Source organism: Lasioglossum baleicum, chromosome 10 (assembly GCF_051020765.1).
Source record: "Lasioglossum baleicum chromosome 10, iyLasBale1, whole genome shotgun sequence".
NCBI lineage: Eukaryota > Metazoa > Arthropoda > Insecta > Hymenoptera > Halictidae > Lasioglossum > Lasioglossum baleicum.
In genome coordinates, this window is record NC_134938.1 from 11,268,701 (window position 1) to 11,295,786 (window position 27,086).

At 43.1% G+C, this 27,086-nt stretch overlaps 1 protein-coding gene across 6 annotated transcripts in view; it reads left to right on the plus strand.

Annotated features, from left to right (window-relative positions):
* Nucleotides 1–27,086, plus strand: part of LOC143212864 (uncharacterized) — a 93,813-nt gene that overhangs the window by 12,570 nt on the left and 54,157 nt on the right. Inside the window, exon 2 of one of the 6 annotated variants that reach the window (XM_076432122.1) lies at nt 23,378–23,474. The exons of 3 other annotated variants lie outside the window; for them this stretch is intronic. In XM_076432122.1, coding sequence (XP_076288237.1) covers nt 23,463–23,474 — 12 coding nt within the window. In that variant the 5' untranslated portion in view covers nt 23,378–23,462. Of the gene's footprint in view, nt 1–9,144; nt 9,838–18,558; nt 23,475–27,086 lie in introns of those variants that run through there. 2 more of the 6 variants (XM_076432121.1, XM_076432125.1) reach the window with 2 other exon arrangements.

Genomic DNA, 27,086 nt, shown 5'->3' on the forward strand with positions numbered 1-27,086 from the left:
CTATAGAAGAGGAACACGTCGAAAATAGCATAGTGTATACCGGAGAACCGAAACGGCTCTAGACACTCGGGAATCGTTTCGTAAACAAAGTATCCATAATATCGGACGTCACCGTTTAGGACCCGATATAAACACCAATGTAAACATAAAAGGTGCTCCCAAAGTTGTCAGCGAAATACGTCATACTTCCTGCGCGGCGCATTCGGATGAATCATTGCTGTAAAATTAGCTGTGGCGCCAATTGGGGGACAGAAAATTATTTATAAATTGGTAATCGTCGGTCCTTGAACAATTAGGATGTGACACGAGTAGTAGGGTCTATCCTGATCTCAAAAGCTAGCATTTCAAGGAACCACTGCTGCACAAGTAGCAAAGTAAATTGTTTATTTTGTCTTATGTTTTGCTGCAGTTCTTACAGACCACCTATAATGTAGTGATTCTAGAAGACTATAACACCAATTATTGAAGGGCAAGGGTGTGAGCGTATACTATGCGATTTTACATCAGCATTGGAAAGCTAACAGGGTCTGCGACCTGAAGAGCTATCGGCAGTCTTGCTGCAGTTCTTGGGGACCACCTCTAGTCATTCTAGGGTCTAAACTATAACACCAACTGATGAAGGGCCAGGGTGTGAGCGTATACTATGCGCTTTTACATCAGCATTGGGAAGCTAACAGGGTCTGTGACCTGAAGAGCTATCGGCAGTCTTGCTGCAGTTCTTGGAGACCAATTCTAGTCATTCTAGGGTCTAAACTATAACACCAACTGATGAAGGGCCAGGGTATGAGCGTATGCTGTGCGATTTTACATCAGCCAATGCTGATTGTAAAGCTAACAGGGTCTGCGGCCTGAAGAGCTATCTGCAGTCTTGCTGCAGTTCTCTAGTGATTCTAGGATCTAAACTATAACAACAACTGGTGACGGGCAGGGGTATGAGAGCGTATGCTACATGATTTTACGTGATGATCGCCGGGTCCATGGTGATACGAGGTGGTATCAGTTCAGCGGCAGTTCTTGAAGATGCAGCGTGGGGAGCCCAGGGTCGCTAAATAGCTCGAAAACTGGCGAGAAACAGAGTGAATTGAATGGCCATCGGTAGTTGGCGTGTATTGTACGCGATGTGTGGGTTCGCGGGGCCGCGTTGTGTTGTTGTAGGAATGCTGTCGGCAGCCGGCAGCAGGGTCGCCCACTGTTACTCGTCGGGACTCGCTTTTGCTGCCTCTCTGCCCTTCCTTTGCTCGGCCGCCTCGCTCGCTCGCACGCTCGCTCGATTCCGTTTTAAAACTATATTGCCGTGGCCCCTTTGTACTTGCGGCCACTCGGGCTCTCTGGCCAGGCCTCTCTCTCTCTCTCTCTCGATCTCTATTCCACTCTCTCTCTCTCTCTCTCTCTCCCTCTCTCTCTCTGTGTGTGTGTGTGTCTGAGAGCGAGCGAGCGAACGAGCGCGTGCACACGTACACATATCGTATTACATATTTGTCCAGAGGAAGAACGGAGGTCTCGTCGTTCATCGTGTCGTCGCGGTCGTGCCTTCCGTCGCGCTTCTCACCACGCGATATGTGTATACACACACACCCGACTTTCTCGCGTGATTTCGAACCGGCCGAGTGTGCGTCGTACGGTTTTTCTAGCGGGGGCGCTGGCTACGAGAAACCGCCTGTTTGTTCGATTCAAAACCGACACAAATCGAAAAATACTGTATCTGTACGTTAGACGGACATCATCCAATCAGGAAAATCGCATTCCTTTCCTTGGACGGCTGAGGATCGATTAGATATATTTGGATACGGAGGCGCTAACCCTTCGCTCATGACCGCCGCAGAACTCTGTTTATTCTTTCAATTCCCTCAGCGGACCAAACTAATTAAACTAAACAGTGCATCTGTTAACGGAACATCTCCCGATTGGAAATATGTCATTTCTTCGCTCGAATGACTAAGGATTGATTAGATACATTCGGATTCTTTCGGCTCGAATCCGTTTGTCTAGGGGGCGCTGACTACGCGAAACCATTTGTTTCTTCTTTCGATCCTCCACACCGGAACCGAACCAAATCAATTAAAATACACCATTCATCTGTTAAAGGAACATCCTCCGATTAGAAAGACACCATTCCTTCTCTTCGATGGCTGAGGATTTATTAGATACAATCGGATACCTTCGTTCCGCTGACTATTCGCTGAAGAACAGGAACCGTTTCTTCTTCCGATTCCCTACACCGAAACCAAAGTACACCGATCAAAATCAACACTACCTATTGGGTGGTGTTGTTAAAATACAATACCCATCCGTTAAAGGAACGTCTCCCGATTAGGCAAGTGTAATTCATTTCCGTGGATGGCTAAGGATTGGTGAGATACATTTGGATAGTTTCGGCTGAAGTCTGTTTTTCAAGAAATCGTTTCTCAAGTTCGTGGAACCGAAACCAAACAGCGCCAATTAAAATACAATAACTGTCTATTGAAACAGCATCTGCTAATTGGAAAGACGTCATTCTTTTCCTTGGATGGGCGAGGATTGATTAGATACGTTCGGATTCTTTCGCGGGCTTCGCAACATCGCGGAACTCTCATTCCCCGACTGCACAGATGGCGCTGGCGGCGGCCGCGTTCATAGCGCTGTATAGCAAGCTCCTCGCACGGCTCTTCGCCACGATTTATCTAAACTCTATTTTCAAGAGCTGCGAACACGTCCGGGAGTACAGTCCTCCATAAATTTACAGCTTTATCCCGAAGAGATTCGAAAGGTTACCGATAAGGGTATTGGCGTGAACGTCGCTGCCCACGAACGGGTTCTAAACGCACTTATACCTGTACACAGCAGTGTTATTTGTTCGTTGCTGCTGCTCGCGCCATTATCTCAAACGACGTGGACGATAAGACAGGTTTGCGCGCGTGCAAGCGAGTATTGAACATTAGGGGATGAGAAAACCAGGCTGGTCGAAGCGTTGTTCTTTCGGTAGATGGCCGAGACGAAGGCCCGGGACTGTCGAATTCTTGGGGATTCCCGAGAAATGCCAGGCGGTGTGTTGGTCCGAAAGCAGGCAAAGAGAGAGAGATTCCTCCACGGTAAGGTCTTCGGCTCCGGGATTAAGCTTGCCCTTCTCCCTAACTTCCTCTCTGTCGCTCCTGAGGAGTTGTCGGCTCTTTCCACGAAACTCATCACCGTTCAACGGGCTTTATCCCGGCTTGTTTGCCTTTTCTTTCAACCGGCTGGTTTCTTTTCTTTTCCTCTCTCTCTCTCTCCGCGCTTCCTTGTCCTACTCCGTGCTCCTGCCTACCTCTCTCTCTCTCTCTCTCCCCCTTTGGACGGCCTCTTCTCTCTCTCTCTCTCTTTGAGGTTTCACTCGCACGCGCAACCTTTTGCCGAATGGCGTGTCTTACGGCGCGGCCCACGAGCAGCTCTCGTTCGAGAAACACACCGCTCCGTTTTGGTCTTGCTCGTGTTTCAAGTGGCGTGGCCGGCCGCGTTCCCGATAATCGGGCCCGCAAGAGAGTCAGTCCAGTCCTACACTCCTCTCCGGTCCAGCGGAAAGAGGAGAGACTGCGTACCACCTGCCGCAATGCGTTCCCGGCCCCCGAAAACCTAGTCATTCACAATTTCAACGCCGATTTCACCGTTCCGCGCGCCAAACGATCGCGTGCACCGGTCACGAGACCCTACCCACAGTGATTTACAGTATGATTTTACCCTGGTCTGCGATCCGCGAAGGGTTTTGCGTCAGACCCGACAGAAACATGGATGTCGTTGTGCTGGCGTCCGCAGACCATGTAGCAGGTGCCTGGGTCCACTCCGATGATTTTTCGGGCCTTGGAGTTATGGTATGGGTCCAGGGTATTGGTCTGGGAAATACATTCGCAGTCCAGACATAGTACCTAACGAATCTCGGGTGATAAATCCCCCATAAATCGGTAATTGCTGCCTGAATATGTTAGCTCAGTTGAATCGTAACTATCGAGCAACGGAACAGACACGGCAAAAACATGGATGATGTTGTGCTGGCGTCCGCAGACCATGTAGCAGGTGCCTGGGTCCACTCCGATGATTTTTCGGGCCTTGGAGTTAAGGTATGGGTCCAGGGTATTGGTCTGGGAAATACATTCGCAGTCCAGACATAGTACCTAACGAATCTCGGATGATAAATCCCCCATAAATCGTTAATTGTTGCCTGAATATGTTAGCTCCGTTGAATCGCAACTATCGGGCCACGGAACTCGGCTGCACGTATAGGAGCATAGGCGTCACGGATCCTGAGGCCCTCGGTCGCCAAGGCTCATACATTTTAAATCGTCCTTTCTCGCGACACAATTTGTGCGCGACAAATTATGAACACTGCCGGAGACATGGCTCTGCTTGATTGTACTAATTTCTGCGCGCCGTAGGAAGTTGTCGTACCTATACACCGCTGTCCAGACCAATACACCGCTGTTGTAACTGGAGCGCGCTGCTTTTTTCACTGGATTATCTGATTGTTACAAAACGCCATTTAACGAGTAACATTTGCTGATAAGTAGACTGGGGATGTTTATGCATTTCCGAAGTTTTGTATACGAATTTTCAGAAAGTGGAATGAAGGAAAATTGTATTTTTAATGGGAATAGCCTGTGCAGATCTGAAACAAATAAAAATTGTACAGAATTCTGCCAAATTTTATATTCGAGCCTTTTTTGAAATTGGGTATAGCCGGATAAGGTAACTAAAAATGCCCTTGAACCGAATTATATCGACGATGGGTCATTCGATAGGACACCAAGAAAAACATACATAAGTTTCAGCCCTGTATCTCGATCCGGAGGGTAGTTATGGGGTAAAATCTAAAAAACAGTTTTTGGCCTATTTTCCCTAGTTAATGATCTTTAGAAATTCCGAAAAAAATCTGACCCATGTCAAGAACCCATCTACATACTTCCCAATTGGTTTCAGATTTTTAAAGTGAAAATCCTGCTTGTAAAAAATCGAAAACCTCAAAAGAATCGAAAAATGCAGATTTCGCATGGAAATTCTAGAGTGTCCACATTTATATTTTTACAGTAGCGATATATTGTTGTAGGTATTGTTCATGAATTTCTTCAGATTTTTTGGTTTGGTGCGCCCTTGTTAAAAAAAAAATAAAAACCGATTTCTTCGACGTTTTCTCCAACGAACAACTAAGCTAACCTTAAAATTGTTACGTTTTCTATTTATCTGTAAGTCATTTTTCATTTCTGAATATAATTTCATAAATGAAATGTACATGACAAATTTGTCAGTATACAATAATTCGATACGTTTTCGTTTAAGCATTCGACTTGACAGGCTTGCATAATTTTTGTGCAGAACATTCGGTAATAATAAACAATTTGTATTCCCGTAGCAGTGAACGCAGCCGAGACATTGCATAAGTGTCGTGCAGCGATGCACACAGTGATCGATGAACACAACGACAACAGGTTTGTCATAAACGAAGTTCCCTTTATTCCCATTGTGGCTCGATCAAATATAAACTTCGCACGAAGTTCGCTGACACTGGTGCATAGGTCACGCTTGATAAAGACATTCTTCACTGGCCTAATCGCTTTCGAATTCGACTTGCGAACTGTTCCACGCTGAGCTGGATATCTTTGAAAATACTGAATAGTTCTAAAAACATTCTACAAGTATTTTTGCTTCTGCATACGTTTTGTAAAAGAACAAGTTCAATTAAGTAAAACATAAAAAACATTTATTATATTGAGCATTTATTGCATAAAATTTCATAATTATTTTTAAAAGCAGAAGGACAACATTTTTAAAAATGCATGCTCGGTATGTTGAAAATATTTTTCATTCTCCATTTTATATTATTATGTTAACAAATTTATTGTATCAAATTTCATAATTATGGTTGAATTTTCTGAACTCGTCACTCGACGAAACGATCACTATAAGTGTGCTCCTTTAAAAAAGCAAACACGTAGTCGAATCGGAACAAAATGGACTGATCAATGTTATTGAGTGGCTTTCCCCACTATAGCCCACTATCTACGCCTGATGTGATTCATATAGGGGCGAAAGACCTTGAGTGATTAATTTATCTACTCCTCACAATAGCACACACTAAATTTTCCGAAAGGAACGAGCCTCTGGAATCCACAAACATATCGTTCCGAAAACATGTTCCTCTCAAATGATTGTGAAACTTTATAATCATAGGGTAAAATATAAAACAGTCTAAAACAATCTAAAAAAACTATTAAGAGATGAATTAATTTTTGATACATTTATTCTGCATCAAGATCCGCGGTCTATTCATAAAACATTTTATTCACAACATCGTTATGAATTTCCCCAAGATTTTCCTGAGCTCATCTCTTATTTAACAACGTTCTTATTTCTTCAACAATTTCACTCCCCCAGAGAAAAAATCCTATTTATTAAACGAAACATAACTAACACACCCGTGTTTCTTCACATTTTACAATTGTGTTCAAATAAACAGTCTGGAATTCGAAAAAGCCAAAAATAAAATTTGTCTGATATTCTCAATATACAAATATTCCCCAGCAAGATAAAAAAATTCCGGAAAAGAGAATCGATCTCTCCACCACCGAAAACCAGCAGAATCATCGGAGTCGTAGGGCGCCGGTAGTACCGTGTACGGGCCTGCGGCAGTGGCGTTCGGTGCGCACGGGGTTCCATTTCGAATGCCCGGAAAGAATGCCACGGCTGCCGTCGAAGCCAATGAAACAGGCTGGCCAGTAATTCAAGCTTGCAATGGGCTGGCGTAGGTGCAGCGGCGGTGTCGGTGGCACTATACAGTATAGTCATTGCCTATACAGTGTGATCGAACAGGCCGGAGAAACGGTCCGAAGCGCGAGAAACGAGAAACACTTGAGAAACCGCGCGGGTCAGAGCGGCGACGTTTTCATCGTCTCTGATAGGTGGAGCACGCGCACAAGGTGACCGAGAAGTAAAAAGCGCAACGATGTTTCTCCGAGGACTCGGATCATCTTTGCTAAGACGTATAGCCATCGTTCGCATAGTCGTTGGAGGCTTGGTCTGGACAAAGACGACAGAGCGTAGGTTCGCGGAGGGAGCGACGGAGAGAGAGCGGATCAATACCATGCGATACACGCCGAAATAATTTCATTGTCCACTGTTAGCGGTGGCTCACGTGTCGCGTGGCGCGGCATGGCATGGCATGGCGTGGCGTGGCGTGGCGTGTGCTATACTCTCTTTCTCTATCTCCCCTCCGCACTCTCTTTCTCTTCCCCCTTTCACGGCACAGCCGTCTGTGCGTTTCGCTCTTTTCTTCCGTGTGGCTATCTACCCCTGTCTCTCTTTCTTCTTCCCCCCGTAGCGGCTCTTTGTCTCTATCGCCCTATCCTCGTCCTTCGGGGGCGAGACCGAAGGGGAGAAACACCCAGCAGGGAAAGGGGAGAGAGCCTAGAACCCTTATGGCACGAGTGATAGCCGCACAACGCTACCGGGTATTGATCACCCTTCGCAATCAATGTTAACAACACTGCTTACAGATGGCCGGATCAATTATCTAGATAATGCTGGGATTTGCTAGCCGATTGTCTTTCAATCCGAGAAGACACTCTCCAAGAAGGTTGAAACGACTTGGGACCCTCGCGGCATCAGCGGTAGCGTTGCTACTGGGTATTGATCACCCTCTACAATCAATGTTGGTAACACTGACGGACCTGGTCATCGATTGTCTTTCAGACCAAGACGAAATCAAAGAGGACTAGAAATGCTAGAAGGGCCCAGCATCCTTCTGGCGTCAGTGACAATCCGGGAAGACACTGTCCAAGAAGGCTGCAACGACTTGGGACCCTCGCGGTATCAGCGGTAGCATTGCTACTGGGTATTGATCACCCTCTACAATCAATGTTAGTAACACTGACGGACCTGGTCATCGATTGTCTTTCAGACCAAGACGAAATCTAAGAAGACTAGAAATGCTAGAAGGGTCCAGCACCCTTCTGGCGTCAGTGACAACACTGTCTCTGAGTGTCGGTCAATCCAAGGAGATGAAATGAAAAAAAGTATGCCCCGGAGTACAGTCGAGAGTCTCGTGAAAGTTTTCAGAGAATGCGTGTGCCTGCTCCGGAGCTAGAGAGCTTAGGGTAATTGAAAACAGTGGGCCGGTTGTGGATAGAGATTATAGACGGCGGTCCAGGCCCGAGCCCGAGAGTGCAGAACGGTTTAATTGAAACGGGGCCAATATACGCTGGAAAAAAGAACAGTGAACCGTAAAACCGACGACGTACCACCGGCTTCTAGACTTTGTTGCGACCGTAGAGGAGCGTTATGGAGCGGAGAGGAGGAGGACGACTGCGAGCGACTCTCTCACGGCCGATCTTTCACTCTCTCGGACATTTAGAGCGTTGACTTTCTCTCCTATCGCGACTGTCGCTGGTCGTGCGAACCGGCCACGATACGACAAAGATCGTGACGACCAATCATGACCTTGTCGAGATGGATTGATCGGAACCCGGAACGAGGCGCAGCGTGTCGCCCTGGATATTTAGGTGAACTTTGAACGGGGGGGACCGGTCAGAAGTCTCGCGCGACGACCTGGCTCGCCTGGTCCATGTTTAGGAGACAGATTAGACCCCACCTTAAATGTGAGATTGAAATTTTCATTGATGTGCTTGACCAATCAGGGAACTGCGATCCGTGTTCTAAGGATGCATTCTGATGTTTGCGAGCCGGATCGAACTCCTCCTCCAACTTGAATATCATAGCAAAATATATAACTCACAAAATTTCGAATCCTTTTAGCTGAAAAAAATACCTGATGCACTTCAAATAACCACGAATGCGTATGCAAAATTTGAACGCGAGAAGTTTCACAGTTCTCCTGGAAAAAATTCTTGAAAATTGATAAGAGGGCATTCGAGACCAGGGTACCCCTCTAAATGTGTTGTATAAAAAAGTATGTATCTCATGCAATTTTGATTGTTTTTCATTGAAAAAAATGGTGTATCTCCATCAAGTACCTGTGAATGTACGTGCAAAATACCAATCCAAAATGTCGACTGGTTCGTCTGAAAAAAATTCCGAGAGATTCATGCGAAACCGGAATGGCCCCTTAAGGAGCGCATCCGCGTAGTGTCGCTAACCAGAGGATAGTCTCATCTCGAAAATTACGCGGCAATTACACAACGGTGCAGCATTATTTCCACGGTAGCCGTGCGCGAGAGCTGGGCTCTTCTTCGGGTGGCTCGTTAGACTATCGTGATCCTAACCTATCCTTGCATCAGTTAGTCGGTAGTTCCTACATGGAAGCATGCATTTTCTACTACACACACAGAGAGAGAGAGAGGGATGGAGAAAGGGACAGAGAGTCGGTGAAAGAGAGAGGGGGAGAGGTCGGACCGGTGCACGGATATGCATACATCTGCGCGGATGAAAACGTTCACCGTGGCGCAGTCCTCGCTTGTCAGAACAAAGTCTTTCGCGGCGCAGCGTCGCTAGCCTCTGGCCAACAAACTGCTGGTAGTAACAGGCCAGCAACGGTCATTTATGTTAGAAGAGAAGCGGTGCGCATGCATGCTTGCTTGCTTACTCGCTCGCTCGGTTGCTCTCTCGCGGGCGCGCGCGAGCGTTCACGCACAGGGACGCGTGCGCGTTCGCAAATCGTGTATTCCGCATGCACGCTCCAACAGTGATTTCTAAGTTGAACGAGGAGGAGGTAGTGCGAGAGAGAGAGAGAGAGAGAGAACAAAAGTGAGTTCGAGCGTGAGAGAAAGACAGAGAGAGGGTAGGAGGAATCACGGAGAAAGAATCCCTTCGTTGGGTATCGTTCGACTGACTCACGACCGACGCTGATGAGCTAATGACGAACATATGCAACGAGGTCTCGAAGTGCGTAAATAAGGTCGTCAGACCGTCCGGACGTTCCATTATTAAATACTTCTCAATTCTTAATTTTTCTATTCTATTAACCCTTTGGACTCGAAGCAATTTTAATCCCAAAATCAAGAGATTTCTTCCAACCCAAATATGATTTTTATCTCTATGTTTTCTCATACAACAGCTGAGCTTTTTACTTACATATTAATAATATTAGAACTGTTTTGAAGAATGGTATGGCAATTTTCACTGACGCCTCAGTGTCGCCATTCGAGTGCAAATGGGTTAATTCTAATTATTGAATTCTTAAATTCTTCTGAATCACCCGATACCCAATATTTTTCCAAACACCCCGGACGAAATTCCCAAGAAATTACGTCCTCGTTTAGCGGGCAATTCGCCCGATAACAGTACTCTCGGTGTCCCATTGTTGTTCGACCCGAAGCTCGTCTTTCCCGCTTGTTTCTGCTCATTTCATCTCACACTTTCCCCCGGAGCCGGCGTGACCCGAGGAAGGGCAATGGAATTCGAGTCTGTGGATGGATCTCGGAGACGCATCGTCTCACCCTGCCCCCAACCACCTTCTTCTTCAGCGTTCGTCCCACGCTTCCCCGACGCTGTCTCTCTCTCTCTCTCCCTTTCTCCCTGCAAGATACACATAGCCGCCGCCGCCGCCGCCGCCGCCGACCAGATAGAAATAATACATTATTTAAATAGTGTGGCGACTACGGTGCGTGACCTTCTCGTCGACGTCGCGCCTGATTCCCCTTTTTAACCTCTTCCCCCCTCTCTGTATCTCTCTCTCTCTCTTCTGTTCTTGTGCGCGCGAGTCTCGCGTCACCCACCACTTCTTACCTCTCTCTCTCTCTCTCACTCGTTCCCCTTTCCCCTCCAGTCGTTCGTACTCGGCTCTCTCACCCTTGTACCCGACCCGACCCCACCACTGCGACCCGACACGAGCGCGCGCGAACGCATCCCCTCCTCTCCTCTCTCAGGCTCTCTTTCTTTCTTGTTCCTTGCCCCGTGTCTTTCCCACTCTCCGTCGTCGTCTACTTTTCGCCCTCTTGTCCCACTGTCCTTGTTCATTGTTCGCTCGATTTCTTCCTCGTCTCCTTTCCACATCACGAGAGAGGGAGAGAGAGGGGCTCTCTCTTTTTCCTGGTCGTCGTCCGTCCTTCTCACCGGCGTCCCCACTATTTCAACTCTCGAGCGACAGTTCTCGGTGGCTCTCCTCTCTTCTCGAGACTCGCCTGTGTGCAATACAGGGTGGCTTGCAAGGACAAGGAATTAAACAAACTCCTTAAGGCGGTTACCTGCCGACGACGCTGCTCGTCGCGTGCGTACTTGTGTAGGCACCATAGACTCCCCGTATAATGGGGATCTACGATTTTCGGGGGTTTTCTTCGTCCGAGACAAACAGTCATTGTTTTTTTTTTTTAAAACAATGGTTCTTGCTCAGTGATGTCGTTCTCGACGATCGATTCCGAACAAGGAATTGAACGAACTCTTTAAGGCGTACTTGTGTAGGCACCATAGACTCCCCATACAGTGGGGATCTACGATTCGGGGGTTTTCTTTGTCCGAGACAAACCGTCATTGTTTTTTTCTAAAACAATGGTTGTTGCTCAGCGCTTTCCTTCTCGACGATCGATTCCGAACCGATACGCCGTAGCGGTTACGGTCGCGTGACTTATTGTTATTCAATTAAGACGAATGCATCGGCTCCCCGCGCTCACCATTTCAGGAACGCGATCTTCTTCGAGTGTGTATACTCTCTCTCTTTCTCTCTCTCTCTCTCTTCTGGTTCCCGAGGTGTGCAGACCCGACTGCCGCGGCTAATTGCAGGGAAATTATTTGTTCGAGGCCGGGAGAACGCGCTTTAACGACTGGCTCTTTGCGATAAGTTGCCGTAAAGATTATGGCAGGGTTGAACGCGCGCGTCCTTCCGGCCTTTCGAAACGCGTTCTCTCGCGCCAGACATTGTACGCTCGGCTTCGGGTGTTCGCCGCCAGGGCGCACCACCTCGTGCCTCGGCCTTCTCGCCGAGGGGAAGTCCCCGCATTCTTGCGTTCCTGTATCTGTTCGTTCGGACCTGGTTGGAAATCCAAAACAATGCACACCGATTTCCTAAATCATCATCGCAGTTTATTTATGCAGTAAAGCATCCGCAGACTAGTTATCTGGACCACGTACCTTCAATATCTACGGATCAATCGATAAAATCCCAATCGAATAGCGCACATCAATTTCATGAATAATCATCGAAGTTTGTACTAGTCGCGAGATAGCTAGTATCTGGGTAGGGTATCCGTACAGATAAATCAATAAAAGCATATACTCAATGGGAGCGTATGCTATCATCGTCCCAGCCGATCAATCGTTCCCTATGTTTCATACATTAGAACTTCGAAAGTTCTCGGAGAGCCCCGGTATCTTTTCAAATCCCTAACCGTGGTGGCGCTTCCGGCGTGCTTCCTGACGTCAGCCTCCATACGTCGCCGGATCGTCGCCCAAAGACCGCGCAACACAGTGTAACAAAAAAAAAAGAAAAATCAAGAAACATGATCGATCTGTGTCCCGGTCTGGAGCAAACACCCGCTAGAAAGAGTATAGAAGTACAGAGAGGAGTCTGGTAGGAAGGCGCGCACGTAGTACTCTTGGCACTTGTGTTGGCCCCTTCGTTTATCCGCTTCCAGTTCTTGCACCCCTCCTCGGGTTCTTGCGGGGCAGCACCCTCGCTCTTCTTCGGGCACCGCGCAATCCTTTACCCTCTCTCTCTCTCTCTCTCTCTCTCTCTCTCTCTCTGCGTGTCTTAAACCACTCCTCATCTGGCGGTGTGCTCGGAGAGCGTAGCGGGCGCTGTCGACACACAGCTTCCTTCCCCTTTGCGCGCTCGGTGCGCCACTGTGAACGAGGCTTGAACTGGCTGCTCCGGCTCTCCGGCGCTTTCCGTCTATTGGCGGCGTTGCCAAGTGTCCTCGACCATCTGTAACCGCTCCTCCTCTCCTGTTTATTGGTTTAATATTCAATACGGCTCGGCGGAGTCCGATGTGTAACACACAGGCCGATATGTAGGTGCCCCCCGTTCAGGCGCGTGCGTGCACATGTATCGGAAACTATGTAACTGTGCACACGGTGCTCTCTCCCGCTCTCCCTCCCTGTCTACCCCCTCTCTCTGATACTTCCTTCCCGCAGAACTCCACCCTCCCGGAGGCCAAGCGCTCTGCTCTCTTTATCGCCTCGACACTCCGTGTCCGTTTCCGTCTTCTTTTCGCGCGCGCGTCCTTTCTTCATCCCGTTCTTCGTGTCTATACCCCTCCAACTTTCTTCCTCCTACTCCCCTCCTCCTCCCACTCGCTCCACTCGACCTCTTTGCTCCTCGTTTTCGGGACTCCTCGTCCTTTTACCCAAGCCGAAATCCTTCTGGTGTGCGTGTACGCGTCCCGACGACGCGCACCGGAGGGGGGATGGGTTCAACTATGTATAGTCGGATAATAGAGTTTGTCGAGTCGACATGCGCCCTTCTTGGACCAAGGTGCCGGCCTTGCCCCATATTTCTTCGAAATGGTCGGGGAGCCGAGTGACGTTCGATATCTCGAGCGGAGACGCCGACAGAACACCGCGTCGCACCGACGTCGACGTCTGTACACACAGAGACACCTCCGGCGACGAGGACGATCCTTGTTCTTTCTCTTCTTCGTCCTCTTCCCTCTTGTTCACCCCTCTCCCGTTCAAGTCGCGCAACCCCTTCACCCCTTGAGCGCGTTCCCCGTAGACGCACGCGAGAACGCTGTTCGATTCGACTTTTTCTCCTGTTCCTCCGATTAGAGACGCTCGGATATCAGCGAATCTGACACGAGTCTTAATGTTGTGAAATGTAAACCGGTCGCGGACGGATTAATTGCCTTCCGCCGACTCACTCGGACGCGCTGCCGCGGATGTAATTAGAAATTTCGATCCTCTATTTTGCCGGGCACCTCAGTCCGTGGGAATATCGTTCCGGAGAGGGTGCCCTAGCATAACACGGTTTCGGCCGTGCTGTGGCGAAACCGCGTTAAACGAAACTTGGGAGCAAATCGAAATGTGGCTGAGGATTGTTTATATATTGTAAGCAAACCGTGGAGTAGGGTTGTTGCAATTTTTCCACCGTGTTAAGCGAAACTTGGGCGCAACACAAATAGAAATGTGGGAGGGGATTGCTTAAACGTTGTAAGCTCACCGTGTTGTAGGGTTGTTGCAATTTTTCCACTGTGTCGTATCGAAACCGTGGTATGGGGGCTTAAAAATATTCCAAATTGTTTTTTTTTTAAATAACACTTGGTCCCCCACAATATGAAATGTGGGAGGGGATTGTTTAAACATTGTAAGCTCACCGTGTTGTAGGATTGTTGCAATTTTTCCACCGTGTTGTATCGAAACCGTGCTAGGGTGGGTTAAAAATATTCCATATTGTTTTTTCTTTAAAATAGTACTTGGTCCTCCACAATAAGAAATGTGGGAGGGGATTGTTTAAACATTGTAAGCTCACCGTGTTGTAGGATTGTTGCAATTTTTCCACTGTTTTGTACCGAAACCGTGCTATGAGGGGTTAAAAATATTCCAGATTGTTTTTTTTTAAATAATATTTGGTCCCCCCAAGGTTTCAAATCCATTGACCACTTTCCTCCTCTTCCGCTCTCACTAACGCCTAATTTTATCGAGGCCTACAGTTTATTAAAGTGGGTTCCGAACCACCTTGGGGCACCACTGTTTAGATATCACATGAAAACCTTCTTCTAAATATTTTAGATTGTTAATATACCAAAAAATCTATTAAGATACACTAACTTAAACAATGTGAAATATTTTCAACCCCCTATAGAAACCTCAACATAAGATTGTTCAGCTATTATTTATGCTATCATCACTATAAAATAAGTGTAAAGATCGTAGGAGACTCTAGAGTTTAGCAGCGGGAGGGGTTGAATGTCTAACGTTAGTGTAATACATTTTCAAATCGATCGCATCGATCGAATAGCGAGAAATAATGCGCGTTTCACGGAACACATACCTAACATTGATTTGTGTATTACGTCAGCCCGATGATACTCGGTGCGTGAAGTGCTATTGATTCGCCCCGCAGCCAGAATAGACAACCATGTTCCATTTTCGACTGTGCGCCGCGCGGTATGATTAAGTAACTAAACTCAACCGATCACATACTCAAATATTGTTCTTCGGCCCCTGTTATGAGCTCGTTTAAGTTATCCGAAGCAATCGATATACATACACATATACAATATATGATATGTATACATGTATATGCATGTATATACATATATATATATATACACCGCCGTGTAATATCCGCGTTTGTTTATTTCCTCTATTATCCGACGATTGTCAGTCGCCATTCATCATTCAATCGCGACGGCTCGCGGAGATGATTAGAACATTTTCAGAGATTAATGCGCCGAACTGGGAAATCGTAATTGATCCGATTAATTGAATAGTCGACCAGTTTCAGAGTGTACACGTATTACGCGAACCCTTGTCTTGATTCTATTAATCTCCACTCGATTTTTTAACGATCACAATTTACTCATGAGTCAACCAATATTTTTATTATACGACACCCTGTAGATCTCCTTCGATATCGTTAAAGAGCACGAAAAGACAAGTTCAACGACTACCATGACTATACCGTTGCGATCATTCAATCTCGAGATATTCATGTCTGAAAGATAAATTTTTTATAACTTCAGACACGAACATCTCGAGACTGAGTGATCGTAACTGTACGATCACTGTACTCGTTGAATTCGTCTCGTCACGTTCTACAAGAATACCGAAGGAAATCTATAAGGTACCGTATAAAAATCCACGACGACCTTGAGATCTTGTTAGAACCTCACCTTGAGCAAGGATTCTTCGCAGTGTGATATCTCGAGATTGAATAATCGGAACGGTATGTTCAGGGTACTCGTTGAACTGGTCTTTTCCCGCTCTACAACAACATCCAAGAAAATCCATAGGGTGTCGTGTAAAAAAGTACCGGAGTCTTTGAAGTTTCGTTAGAAAATTACCTCGGTGCAGAATCCTTCGCACCGTTGCCTGTATAAGTTGAACTGTACGTGAAGAATGGGTTCGATAGGTCGACGGGAGCCACTCGACCCCATCGCTAGGTGTATTGGCTGGTTAGCAGTAGCGACTGCGGTGGACTACGAATAGCTGAGGCGGGAGCGATGACCAGATGTGCGGATCGTACGCCGAACGGATGAACGGATGAAGCGGTGGAGAGAAGCGGATAGTATTTGGCTTGAAAATTTCGGCCTCCGCGTACATATTCGACAGAGAAAGAGGGAGAGAGGGAGAGAAGGCCAGACCCAGCTGTCGGGCGTTGTCGGGACTCTATCCATGGCGTTGGGGAAAAAGAGAGTCACCCTACAGCAGCGGCGGCGGCGGCGGCGGCGGCGGCGGCTGAACAAGTCGTTGAGGGTCGGCTTTATCTCGGGGCCAGCCTTCGGACACCCTATTGCGACTACAGCCGCGCCGCCGCCAACGATGTCTCGTTCTCTCCCTCTCTTTCTCTCTACCACCACCCGTAAAACAGTAGAAGGATTCTTGGGTCGGCGAAGACACGAGTTTTAGATTAACTGGACAGTGGCCACTTACCGCACCTGCGGGGATCAGTCCGCGGACACGTGTATTTCGGGGGAAACAGACGTTCAAGCGTCTTCTGATACCCCGGTCTGATATTGACGACTGTTCAGACAACCGAGCGATGTAAAATTTCACCCTGGCAGACGTCCCCTGCACGTCGTAGACCGTAGACACTTGGAAAGTATGCTTGCAATCGATTCAGAACGCTTCGAGGTTCTGTTGTCACCGAGTCCCGGCTTTCTGAGTCACCTTTACGGTTCCGGGGAGCATTTCGAGACTTGAACACTCTGATGTAACAAATTCATCTGTTAACCATTTGCACTCCGAACTATTTTCCAATTTTGTTGTCAACAACTGCCAACTACTTTAAGTGTTTCATTTGAGGTAGGACAGTTCCTTGACTGCTACTTATTTTAAACAATTTTGTTTACTAATCATATTAAATATAGCTCTCTCGAACTTTGTTGTAATTCATGTTTGTGGAACCTGTATTTGTTTTAACTAAAAAATAAGACTTAAATAAATAGAGCAAGAACCACATACATACAGAAACACATTTTGCTTACATTTTTCTTTCTCCGATGTCGGGTCACACTCGACAAAGGTTAAATATCGACAGGGTTAAATATTTTCCAATAAGGACATTAAAAAAGTTGTGGAAAGAAACTGGCGTCTTTCGTATTTCCTTCGTTGATGCATTAAAACACCAAAAACATTAGAAGAATTTTAAAATACTGTTATTATTATTTTCAACTTCTTAAACATATATATTAGGATAGAAAATCAACGTTCACTCCGCTCCGGATAACAATCCGGATTGCAACAGCAATTCAGGTAGAAAATTTGTATTTTGCATGAAGATCCGCTGTCTACCTATTATTAACCGGCAACGCTGATTCCTTAAGAGGGGTACAATGTCTTCACGAAGAGATTAAGGAAGACTTGCAATTAGAGAATTTACAGTCGCTCGTCAAGTACGCTTGTAATTAATAAATTACATTTACAAAGTTGGATTGCATTATTATTCCGGAAAAGGTTTAAATGGCGTAGGCGTTGAAATTGCAGGTGGGATGAAATTAACCGACTACTAAAGGCCAATGATGAGCTATTCCCCACCATAGTGCTATCCTACCGTTCTATTCCTCGAGCATTTACGCAGGTCTGCAAACAAACGCCCTCTGTCTATCAAATTGAGTAGCAGTCCATCTTATCCTGTACTCTATTACAGTATATGTAGTCAGGTATATTCGATCATAGTAACATCGATCGTAGATTGTGATTGTAGTTCTATCTTTCTGATGGCATTATTGATTGTAAAGATTATTGAATTTGTAACGTTGAACGATGTACTTGCAGGAAGATGTACGGGGTGATTCTGGGAACAGGGATAAGTTACTGCTCTTTTTACCATGTTTATATTAGCTTGCCGAGTTGTCGTTGTTGTTGTTATATGCGTCAAATCTTGTAATCGAATTTTAAATCACTTCCCCACGAGCTAGAGACTTGAAACTTTAAACATAGCTCAGAACTGGATGACAATGCAATATTAAAAAACAAATTTAAAAAAAACTGTGCGTTCAGGAGAAAAAAAATGTCAATATTGATCGTCACACCTCGTCGCGCGACGCTCGATTAGTACGTCATCGTGTTCAGCGATTCCCACTCCGCGCGCCAGCGCTCCCTACTCCACTACGCGTTCCCACTCCACTGGCCCATTTCGCAACGAAGGAGCTCAGTCAGTGTGGTGTTCTGTTCATTCAGTTCCATTTCGAACAATTTCGGACTCCATCAAGAGACGTCGTCGTTACTATTTCATACCAGTATTACTATATCTACATATATCTATATCTATATTGCGTTCCATTTAGAAAAGACTAAAAAGTAGAAAATAAAAAATATATAGGCAAAAAACTTTTTAAAATCCATGCTTATATTAAAATGCACTAGAAAGGAGAAAATAATTCTTTTCCTGGTTTTCCGTTAAAATACCGAATCCAGTTAAATGGTTAATAACATTTTTCGCCAAAATTTTAAGCAATTAGTTCAGAATTTCTTCTGTTATAAAATTAGTGTCGGAATAGATAGCAAAATTTAATATAAATTTGATAAATGAAATTTTTTTAGTAAAAATAGAAAAAAATGAGTAATTCCTATGACTTTATTCTTTTAATGCAACCCAATGTTTTTTTTAAACCAATCAATACCTTTTATTATACTTTATCATTTTTTTCTGTGTCTACTGAAAAAAGAGCAGTAAACGTTTCAGTTAGCATGTTTAATTAAAAAATATGGAAGAATGGAATTCCTTAATTAACCAAAACTGTTCACTTACTACTCTATCCACTTTTTGCGTTAGTTGCTTTCACAATCCACTTTCTGTAATAGAACTTTAATTCTTAATTAGCCTGAGCGACTCTGTTAATCTTCAGAGAAGGATATCGTAATTTACGTGCTATTTTACTTCGTGCTTTAATCCTTCCGAGGTCATCATCGATCTGACAGAGAGATCTATATCTTTCTGATTTACTTGATCACACAACTTGTTGAAAAGTTGTTCAAAATATTGTTGCACAATCTATGTAATCTTAACATGCTCAAAAGTGTTCGAATACTTCTTTAAACCATAAATAACAATTATCTTCTATTAATTATCGGACTTCTGCCACCGATATTTCAAGCACAGTGATTTTTCACAGTGATTTTTGTGATTTTTGTGATCGCTTCTAATTGGCTAAGAGCATGACTGTTTTTCGCGCAAGTCACAGAGCCATAACCTGACCAAAATTATAATTTAGAAGGTTACATGCAAAAATTAAAGAAGACTTTTCTAAAACTTTTTTATTTGCGCCCTTAATGAAAATTTAAAACATGTTTTGTAGATCTTTAAATCAGAATAACTTTTTTATGAATGGACCAAACGACTTCAATTTCCCTGTAAGGTTAGAAGAATTAGTTTAGTAAATGACGTCTAACAAATATGTTGAAAAAATGCATTTGGTCGGAATTGTGAAAAACAATAGTAAAAATTGATTTCTACGTCTTTTTTAGCTGGGCCAATAACGAAAATTTAAAAGATGTGTTTGATCAACTCGTATAAACTACATACGCTCCGAAAATTTCATTGAAATCGGTTAATTGGTTTGCGAGTTATGAACGATCAAAAGTGGTAAAAATAAAAAATCTTGAAAAATTGCCATTTTTACCACTTCTGATCGTTTATAACTCGTAAACCAATCAACCAATTTCAACGAAATTTTCAGAACGTATATGTGTGTGTGGGTATACAAAATTTCAGCAAGATTGGACTATGGGGAAAAGGTTTAAAATTCAATTACAAGATTTGACGGATACAACAACACGGCAAGTTAATATAAGCGTGGTAAAGATGACAGTGAGCAAACTCACTCTAGATTAAAAGATCACGATTACGGCGTGAATGAAATTAAAATCATGACCGTGATCGTGATTCAGGAGCGGCTTTCGTCCTATTTCGGATGAGGGCGCCCAGAGGTCACCCAGAGGTCACGAGTAACTCCGCCATAGTAAATGAAGGGTTAGAGAGCGTAAGAATTCTGTGCACGTTTGAAGTATGCTTCACGGCGTTTATTAACGCCATGAACAGAAGCGAGTTCCGATGATCGCAACTTCTTCCTCTTCAGAATCTTTTTCACCCCTCTCCTCTCTCTTTCTACGTATATATTCCCTTCTCCTCTCGCATGCTCCCCGCATAGCCACGCGATCTCCTTTCGAAACGAGCGATCGGGTTCGCGCGTTTTACAGTGTTTACCTCTCGGCCCCTGCTATTTCTGAGCCCCGAGACGGTTGTGTATGAACAGTACACTGCGCCTCCGGTTTTTTAAACATTCTTCCCGCGTGTCGTGATGCCTTTTATTGTACAGATTATTTTCAGCGCACTTGGGGGCGAGAGCGGAAAGAAGAACGGCCGTTCTGCGGTTATCGGGAGGGTTATGGTCTTTGACGATGCTTCCTAACATCCCACCAACGGCACCCATAGACTGGAAATACAGTGACTCGAATTAATATTCGGACGCTCTAAAAAAGACGATAACTTGTTTATGTATACAGTTTGAACATTTTTGGAAAGTCTAAGCATTTAGTTTACTACAGGATGCGAAAAGAAATTTTTATGAAAATTGCAATTGATCTGAATCGTAGAAAAAATACTAAAAGTTGCATTTTACAACTTTTTTATGTGGGCCTACATTGAAAATTTAAGAAATACGTTCTGTAGATCGGTGTCAATTAAACACATGCTGAAAATTTCGTCAAAATCGGTTGACGTTGCAATGTGTTACAAACGTTTAAAGATGGTAATTTTCACGATTTTCGGCCTGTATCTAAGAATTCTTACATCTTTCAATGCCTGTCGTTTTTCCCCGCATCAACCGTTTTCGATGAAACTTTCACAGTGCATATAATTGACACATATAATCTACAAAACGTATTTTTTAAATTTTCAATATAGGCCCACATAAAAAAAAAATGTAAAATGCAGCTTTTAGTATTTTTTCTACGATTCTCCGATCAATCAAAATTTTTGAAAAAATTTCTTCTCACATACTGTAGTAAACTAATTGCTCTAGCTTCCCAAAAAAGTTCAAATCGTGTAGTACCGTATTAAAAAAGTTATCGTCTTTTTTAGGGCGTCCGAATATTAATTCGAGTCACTGTATATTATTTAGACGTGGACAATTTTTATCCCAGAAAACAGTATCTCGTAATTAGCGTAATTTAGAGCGTTGCAACGATTGAGACGTCTTTATGCACAAAAATGTCATAGAAAGGAAAAGAAAATTTATATTTTTTGTATGGCTACATTTATTTGAATGCTTAAATATCGATTACAAACGCGTAACATTCATATTGGCTGGTTTTTACTTAACCGGATTCAAAATTTGTGCCTTTCTCCTATAGATTATGATGTATCTGGTATGTAATCCGGTAGATTTGTTCCTGGGGCGGCTGCAGATCGTAGTTTCGATACTGTAGGATGCATGGTTCAGGGGTTATGCTTGCTTAAAGTTGAGTAATCTGCAGTGTTTTTGACAGGTAAGGGCGCCGCCATATTGGTTTTTAGTGACGACAGCGAGCCGCTGAGCGAGCAGAATCGCCGGTCCTTGCCGCCTAATCCCAACCAACTCGGTCAGCGGCTCGCGACCGTCACTACAAACCAATATGGCGGCGCCCTTACCTGCCAAAAACACTGCAGATTGCTCAACTTTAAGCAAGCATAACTCCTGAACCATTGATCCTACGGGATCGAAACTTCGATCTGCAGTCGCCCCGGGTACAAATCTACTGGTTTGCATACCAAATATATCATAATCTATAGGAGAAAGGCACCAATTTTGAATCCGGTAAAGTAAAGTTTACTCTTCATATTTGTTAGACCACGTTAACTACCTTCGTCACAAGTCTGGCTCGTGAAAATACGGCAAGGGGTAATGGTTCTTTCCATCTCGATTAATGTGTTCGTTAATAAATCAAAAACAAATACCGCGTGCAAAACAATACGGTACGAACATTTTTGATCATTCGTTAATACCATGCTCCGTCGATGATTCAAATTAAATGTTAGCCCCGTCTGTTTCCCCATCTGTTTTATTTAATATTTGCTACGCCCTATATTTTCTTATTTGGGCAAACGTATCGAATCCCATTAGCAAATTGTGTAACCCAGTAAATAGATACGGATCGGATTAAATTTCTTTGACGTTCCTGTTGCTCTTGCCGGGGTCTCGAGCAACTAGAGCGGTAACTATATCGGCGGTGCTTTTAATTGAATAATGAAAAAAATTGTACGAATGGATCGTTCATTCTCCGGTGCACGGGAGGAATTTATCTGCGAATAATATTTGACCCCTTTAACGCGCTCAAATGACGAGAAGATTGCTAATCAAATAAAAATTTGTTTCTGTAGAATACATTGCTATAAATCGCTTCCATTTTTCACGCACAATGTGATCAATGAATATATTCCAGGCCACGAAGAAGAGTCTCCTTTCGGGTGTTAAAATAGCCTCGAGTGCAAAGGGCTGAGGCATAAAGTGAACCAACGATTCAGCGTCGCGTCGATTATGGCAGCTTTCATCGATTTAAAAATAATTGTTCGAAGCCATTGCTCGCCGGCTGAAAGGAATTTCTGTGCCTTAAATAACAAAATTTTCCGTTCGGTGGGCGTCGAAGGATATTTTCAGCCACCGTTTGAACGGTACCCTAAATTATCCGGTTTAACATCCGGATTCCGAAATTAGCGGACCCTCCAGCATAAGGGAAACGCGGGGAAGAGGAGGGAGGACTTTTCTTTCAATTTTCCTTCTACATTCAGACGTAAAATTTTGACCTTCTAAATTCTTGAACATTGGTACGAATGGCATTCGAAACCAGAATACCCCTTCAAACATGTTCTATAAAAAAATTTATAACTCTGCGAATTTTGGATATTTGTACTTGAAAAAAATAGTGTACGTACTTCAAATACCCATAAACGTACCTGTAAAATCTCATTGCAAATAGTTCAACAGTTCTCCCGAGAAAAATTCTTAAAAATTGGTCAAAATGGCATTCGAAACCAGAATACCCCTTCAAACATATTCTATAAAAAAATTTATAACTCTGCGAATTTTGGATATTTGTACTTGAAAAAAATAGTGTACGTACTTCAAATACCCATAAACGTACCTGTAAAATCTCATTGCAAATAGTTCAACAGTTCTCCCGAAAAAAATTATTAAAAATTGATAAAAATGGCATTCAAAATATCCGTTTGAATAGAGTACGGGGGGTCTGTTTATGGAACTTTCTGGGCACTTTTCGGTTCTGTGGATTGTTGCACAATACAGCTGGTGGCAAGAGTATTCGAGGAACAGGCACCGTTTAATCGAATAAGGTGCCGAAGCGGTAATCTTCAACGGTGTTTGTTGAACGTCGTCCTGCCGCCGACCTGCAAAGAGCCGGCCACAGCAGCGCAGTCAATGCCACAACAAGTAAGTAGAAAATATACTTTCAAGCCTAACGGGATAATGTCGCCATAGTGACCTGCTCCGGCCTATTATTTTTCCTCGCAAACCATAATACGCCGGGGCCCCGCGTACTCGATTAGCATTGCCCGAGCGAATGGTCAACGGAGCCATAATCTCGCGAATCCACGCGATTTTTCCACTCGTTACCTTCCAACCAATAAAACAGCAACCGTGCACAACTATACATATTGTACGCACGCACAATTATTTGTTACTTATTGTCTATTATAGATTTTTATATGAACATATTTTGTGAACATATTTACGCATAATAAATCAAATAGGTCTGATTTAGGTTTTATTATTGTGTATAACATGATTCTCCTGTCTATTATAAGCAGGAATTTGTTACAATTTTTATTTTGCAGATCCACAATCCAATTAATCTCGAAATAAATTAACTATTTATCCAGATAATTTTGATTTCATGGAATTTTATGCAAAATAAAAATTGTTTGCATTGATTGGTAGCAGTGTTGGGCAATAAATAAATTTATTTAAATAAATAATCATTTAAATAAAAATTTAAATAGCAGGTTATTTGTTATTTGGATATTCAAATAAAAAGCAACAATATTATTTATTATTTGAGCAAGTCTAAATAGAATTATTTAAAATAATAGAGTTAATTGTTACTTATAAACACAATTTCAATAATTATTTGTTTTGACAAAACTATTTATTCGATTTTCACTCAATCCACATAATAAATAATCTTTTATTTGCAAATAAGAAATAATAAATAGATCACTTTTGGAATTATTTAAATTACTTTTATTTCAATAAAAAGTTTAGTTATTATTTGCGATTAAAATCACAAGTTCATTTATTATTTATTATTTAAAATAAAATTTGCCCAACACTGATTGGTAGCCTCAGGAAACAAATAGGTTTGATTTAGGTTTATTATTGTTTATTATATAATTTCTATCTGTTATGGGTAAATAGGCATTTGTTTCAATTTTTATTTGGCATGAAGATCAATATAAAAAAAATTGAAGTGAATATATCTCTATTATTGTTTAAAACTCGGTAAACGACACACACACATTACATACGAGATCTTATCGAGAATCAAGAATTCCTCTGGTTAACCGTGCCATCCCCAAAGCAACGCAAGATACCGCTACGTGCTACGATCCTTTCTTGGATCAACGAAATCGTATCGATCACATTGCGCACCTAGGCGAACGAACGTGTGCAAGACGGACATGCGCGACAAGTATCACACGTATTCGAGCCTGTTGGCCTACGTCATGCGAACGGTGAACATATTTATGCTATTATTAGGTGGTCGGACAATCTGTAGTACATATGTATTGCTCGAATTGCAAATGAATAATCGAAATCCTATTATTCGTAAAAAACAATCTGTTTTACCAATTATATCGAAAATAGCTGAGCACTACAATAAAATATAATGCTGGAACAATAAACTCTGAGTAGCTAAATGTATGCCGCTTGTCTAATTAAAAAGGAATTAATATTGCAAAATATAATGCATATTTACATACAGTGGCTCACGAAAGTATTCGAACGCCCTTTAAAACAGAATAACTTTTTTATAATTGTAACAAACGGCCTGATTTTTTATAATCAATTAGAAGCACTGGATTATGAAATGATATGCAAAAAAGATTTTCCAAAACATTATAATTTACAAAGTTACATGCAAAAATAAAAAAGTCATTTTTTAACTTTTATATCAGGGTCCTTAAAGAAAATTTAAAATATTTGTTTTGTAGATCTATGTTAGTTATACACATGCTGAAAATTTCGTACAAAATCGATTAACATACAAACGAGCTACAAGCGTTTAAAAATGTTGAAAATCGTAGTTTTACACGATTTTTGATCAGTTTCTGCTTAAAATCCACAAAATCGTACATCTTTCGACGCGTGTCGTTTTTTCCTGCGTCAACCGATTTCGATAAAATTTTCACCATGTGTATAACTAACATAGATCTACAAAACGCATATTTTAAATTTTCAACAAATAAAAAAGTTTTAGAAAATGCCTTTCTTATTTTTGCATGTAACCTTGTAGAATGATAATTTTTGGAGAATCTTCTTTGCATATCATTTCAAAAGTCAATGCTTCTAATTGATTGTAAAAAATCGTTTGGTACAATATTTAAAACAATAAACAATAAACAATTTATTCTGTTTTGAAGGGCGTTCGAATACTTTCGTGGCTCATTGTACATGTAAATTCAAGTAAAACAAAAGTTAATATCGTAAAATATAATGCGTATTTAAACTGTCCGAATAAATAATAAAGTTTATATGTATAGTCATGGTTGACTGGCAGGAGTGAAAGAGATTGATCAATTTGATTTTGCTGCACAATATTGAAATGTGTCAGTGACTGTGGCATTTTTTATAAACATTGTTGATACGCCTATTTTCGGTGCGTGTCTTCGTCCCTTCGTTTCGGTACAAGTCGTTTATAGCGCAAGGCCACGCGTTTGTGAACGAAGTGGCCCATCCTCCTCGACTTCCTGCGCACTTCCTCTTTCATACACTGTTCTTAAATAGCCAGTCTCAAACAGTTTGTTGGTCTCCTCGTGGTTCCGGTTCAGCGAAACGTCCGCTTTGTAAGAAATAGCGATCACTGCTTCTCTCTCTCTCTCTCGAACATAAGTCTCCCTCCACCTCGTCGTTTGTTTCATGCTAAACGACAACTCTTTGACTCATTCGCTCTTTCTTCCGGCTACGCTACGTCCCCCCTATCACCTCGCGCGTTACGCTAAATTTAGGGGTAAACACGTGTTTCTCATTATACACGATTATTTCGGTGGGGAAGCGGTTTTTCAAAATTCCGAACGGGAATAAGAATGGCCCCAGCATGTGCTCGAAAATTTCTCTACGGAATACTAGATCTGCTACGGAACATATGTCAAAATTTGTTATTAATTATTTATTATCAAATCATTTCTTTACGAAACTTTTGTTAGCATATTCGTCACATCTTTCCGATTAGAATGAGCCTAAACACGGTACAGTTCGGACGATATTTCACTGTTTAATCCACGATTTAGTAAAACTTCGATTATGCGAACTTATAACAACTGAAAAAATAGATTCACTACATCGTGTATTACACGAACAAATGTGAACCGAATTGTATCGTGTTTGGGCTCGTTTTAATCAGAAAAATGTCGTGAATATGTTGGTAGAAAAGACATGCTCGAATGTTTATACAGATTGGGACACTGTTGTGTAAGAATAATTTCTACGAGTATGAGAATCTGAGGCTAGATGGTGCGGTTGGGAGAACGCGGTTGGAGAGCGTCGAAATAATAATTGTAAACATGTTTGGCTGATTATGAGCGGCTGGTTTTAACGATCGATAGTAGACACGCTGAACGGAAGCCATTGTAATCGGTATGAAAGCTGCCATAGATTTTCACAAGAGAGAGAGTCGCGGCACGACGTTTCGTCTTCACTGACATGGATAGAGAATCCTGGTGCAGCGGAGAATTCTTTTTTTCTCTCCTGTCTTTCTTTCTCGACGATTACCCATGCTGATCGAACCATTTTTACATACTTTCCAAACACGTCGATGGCTGTCTC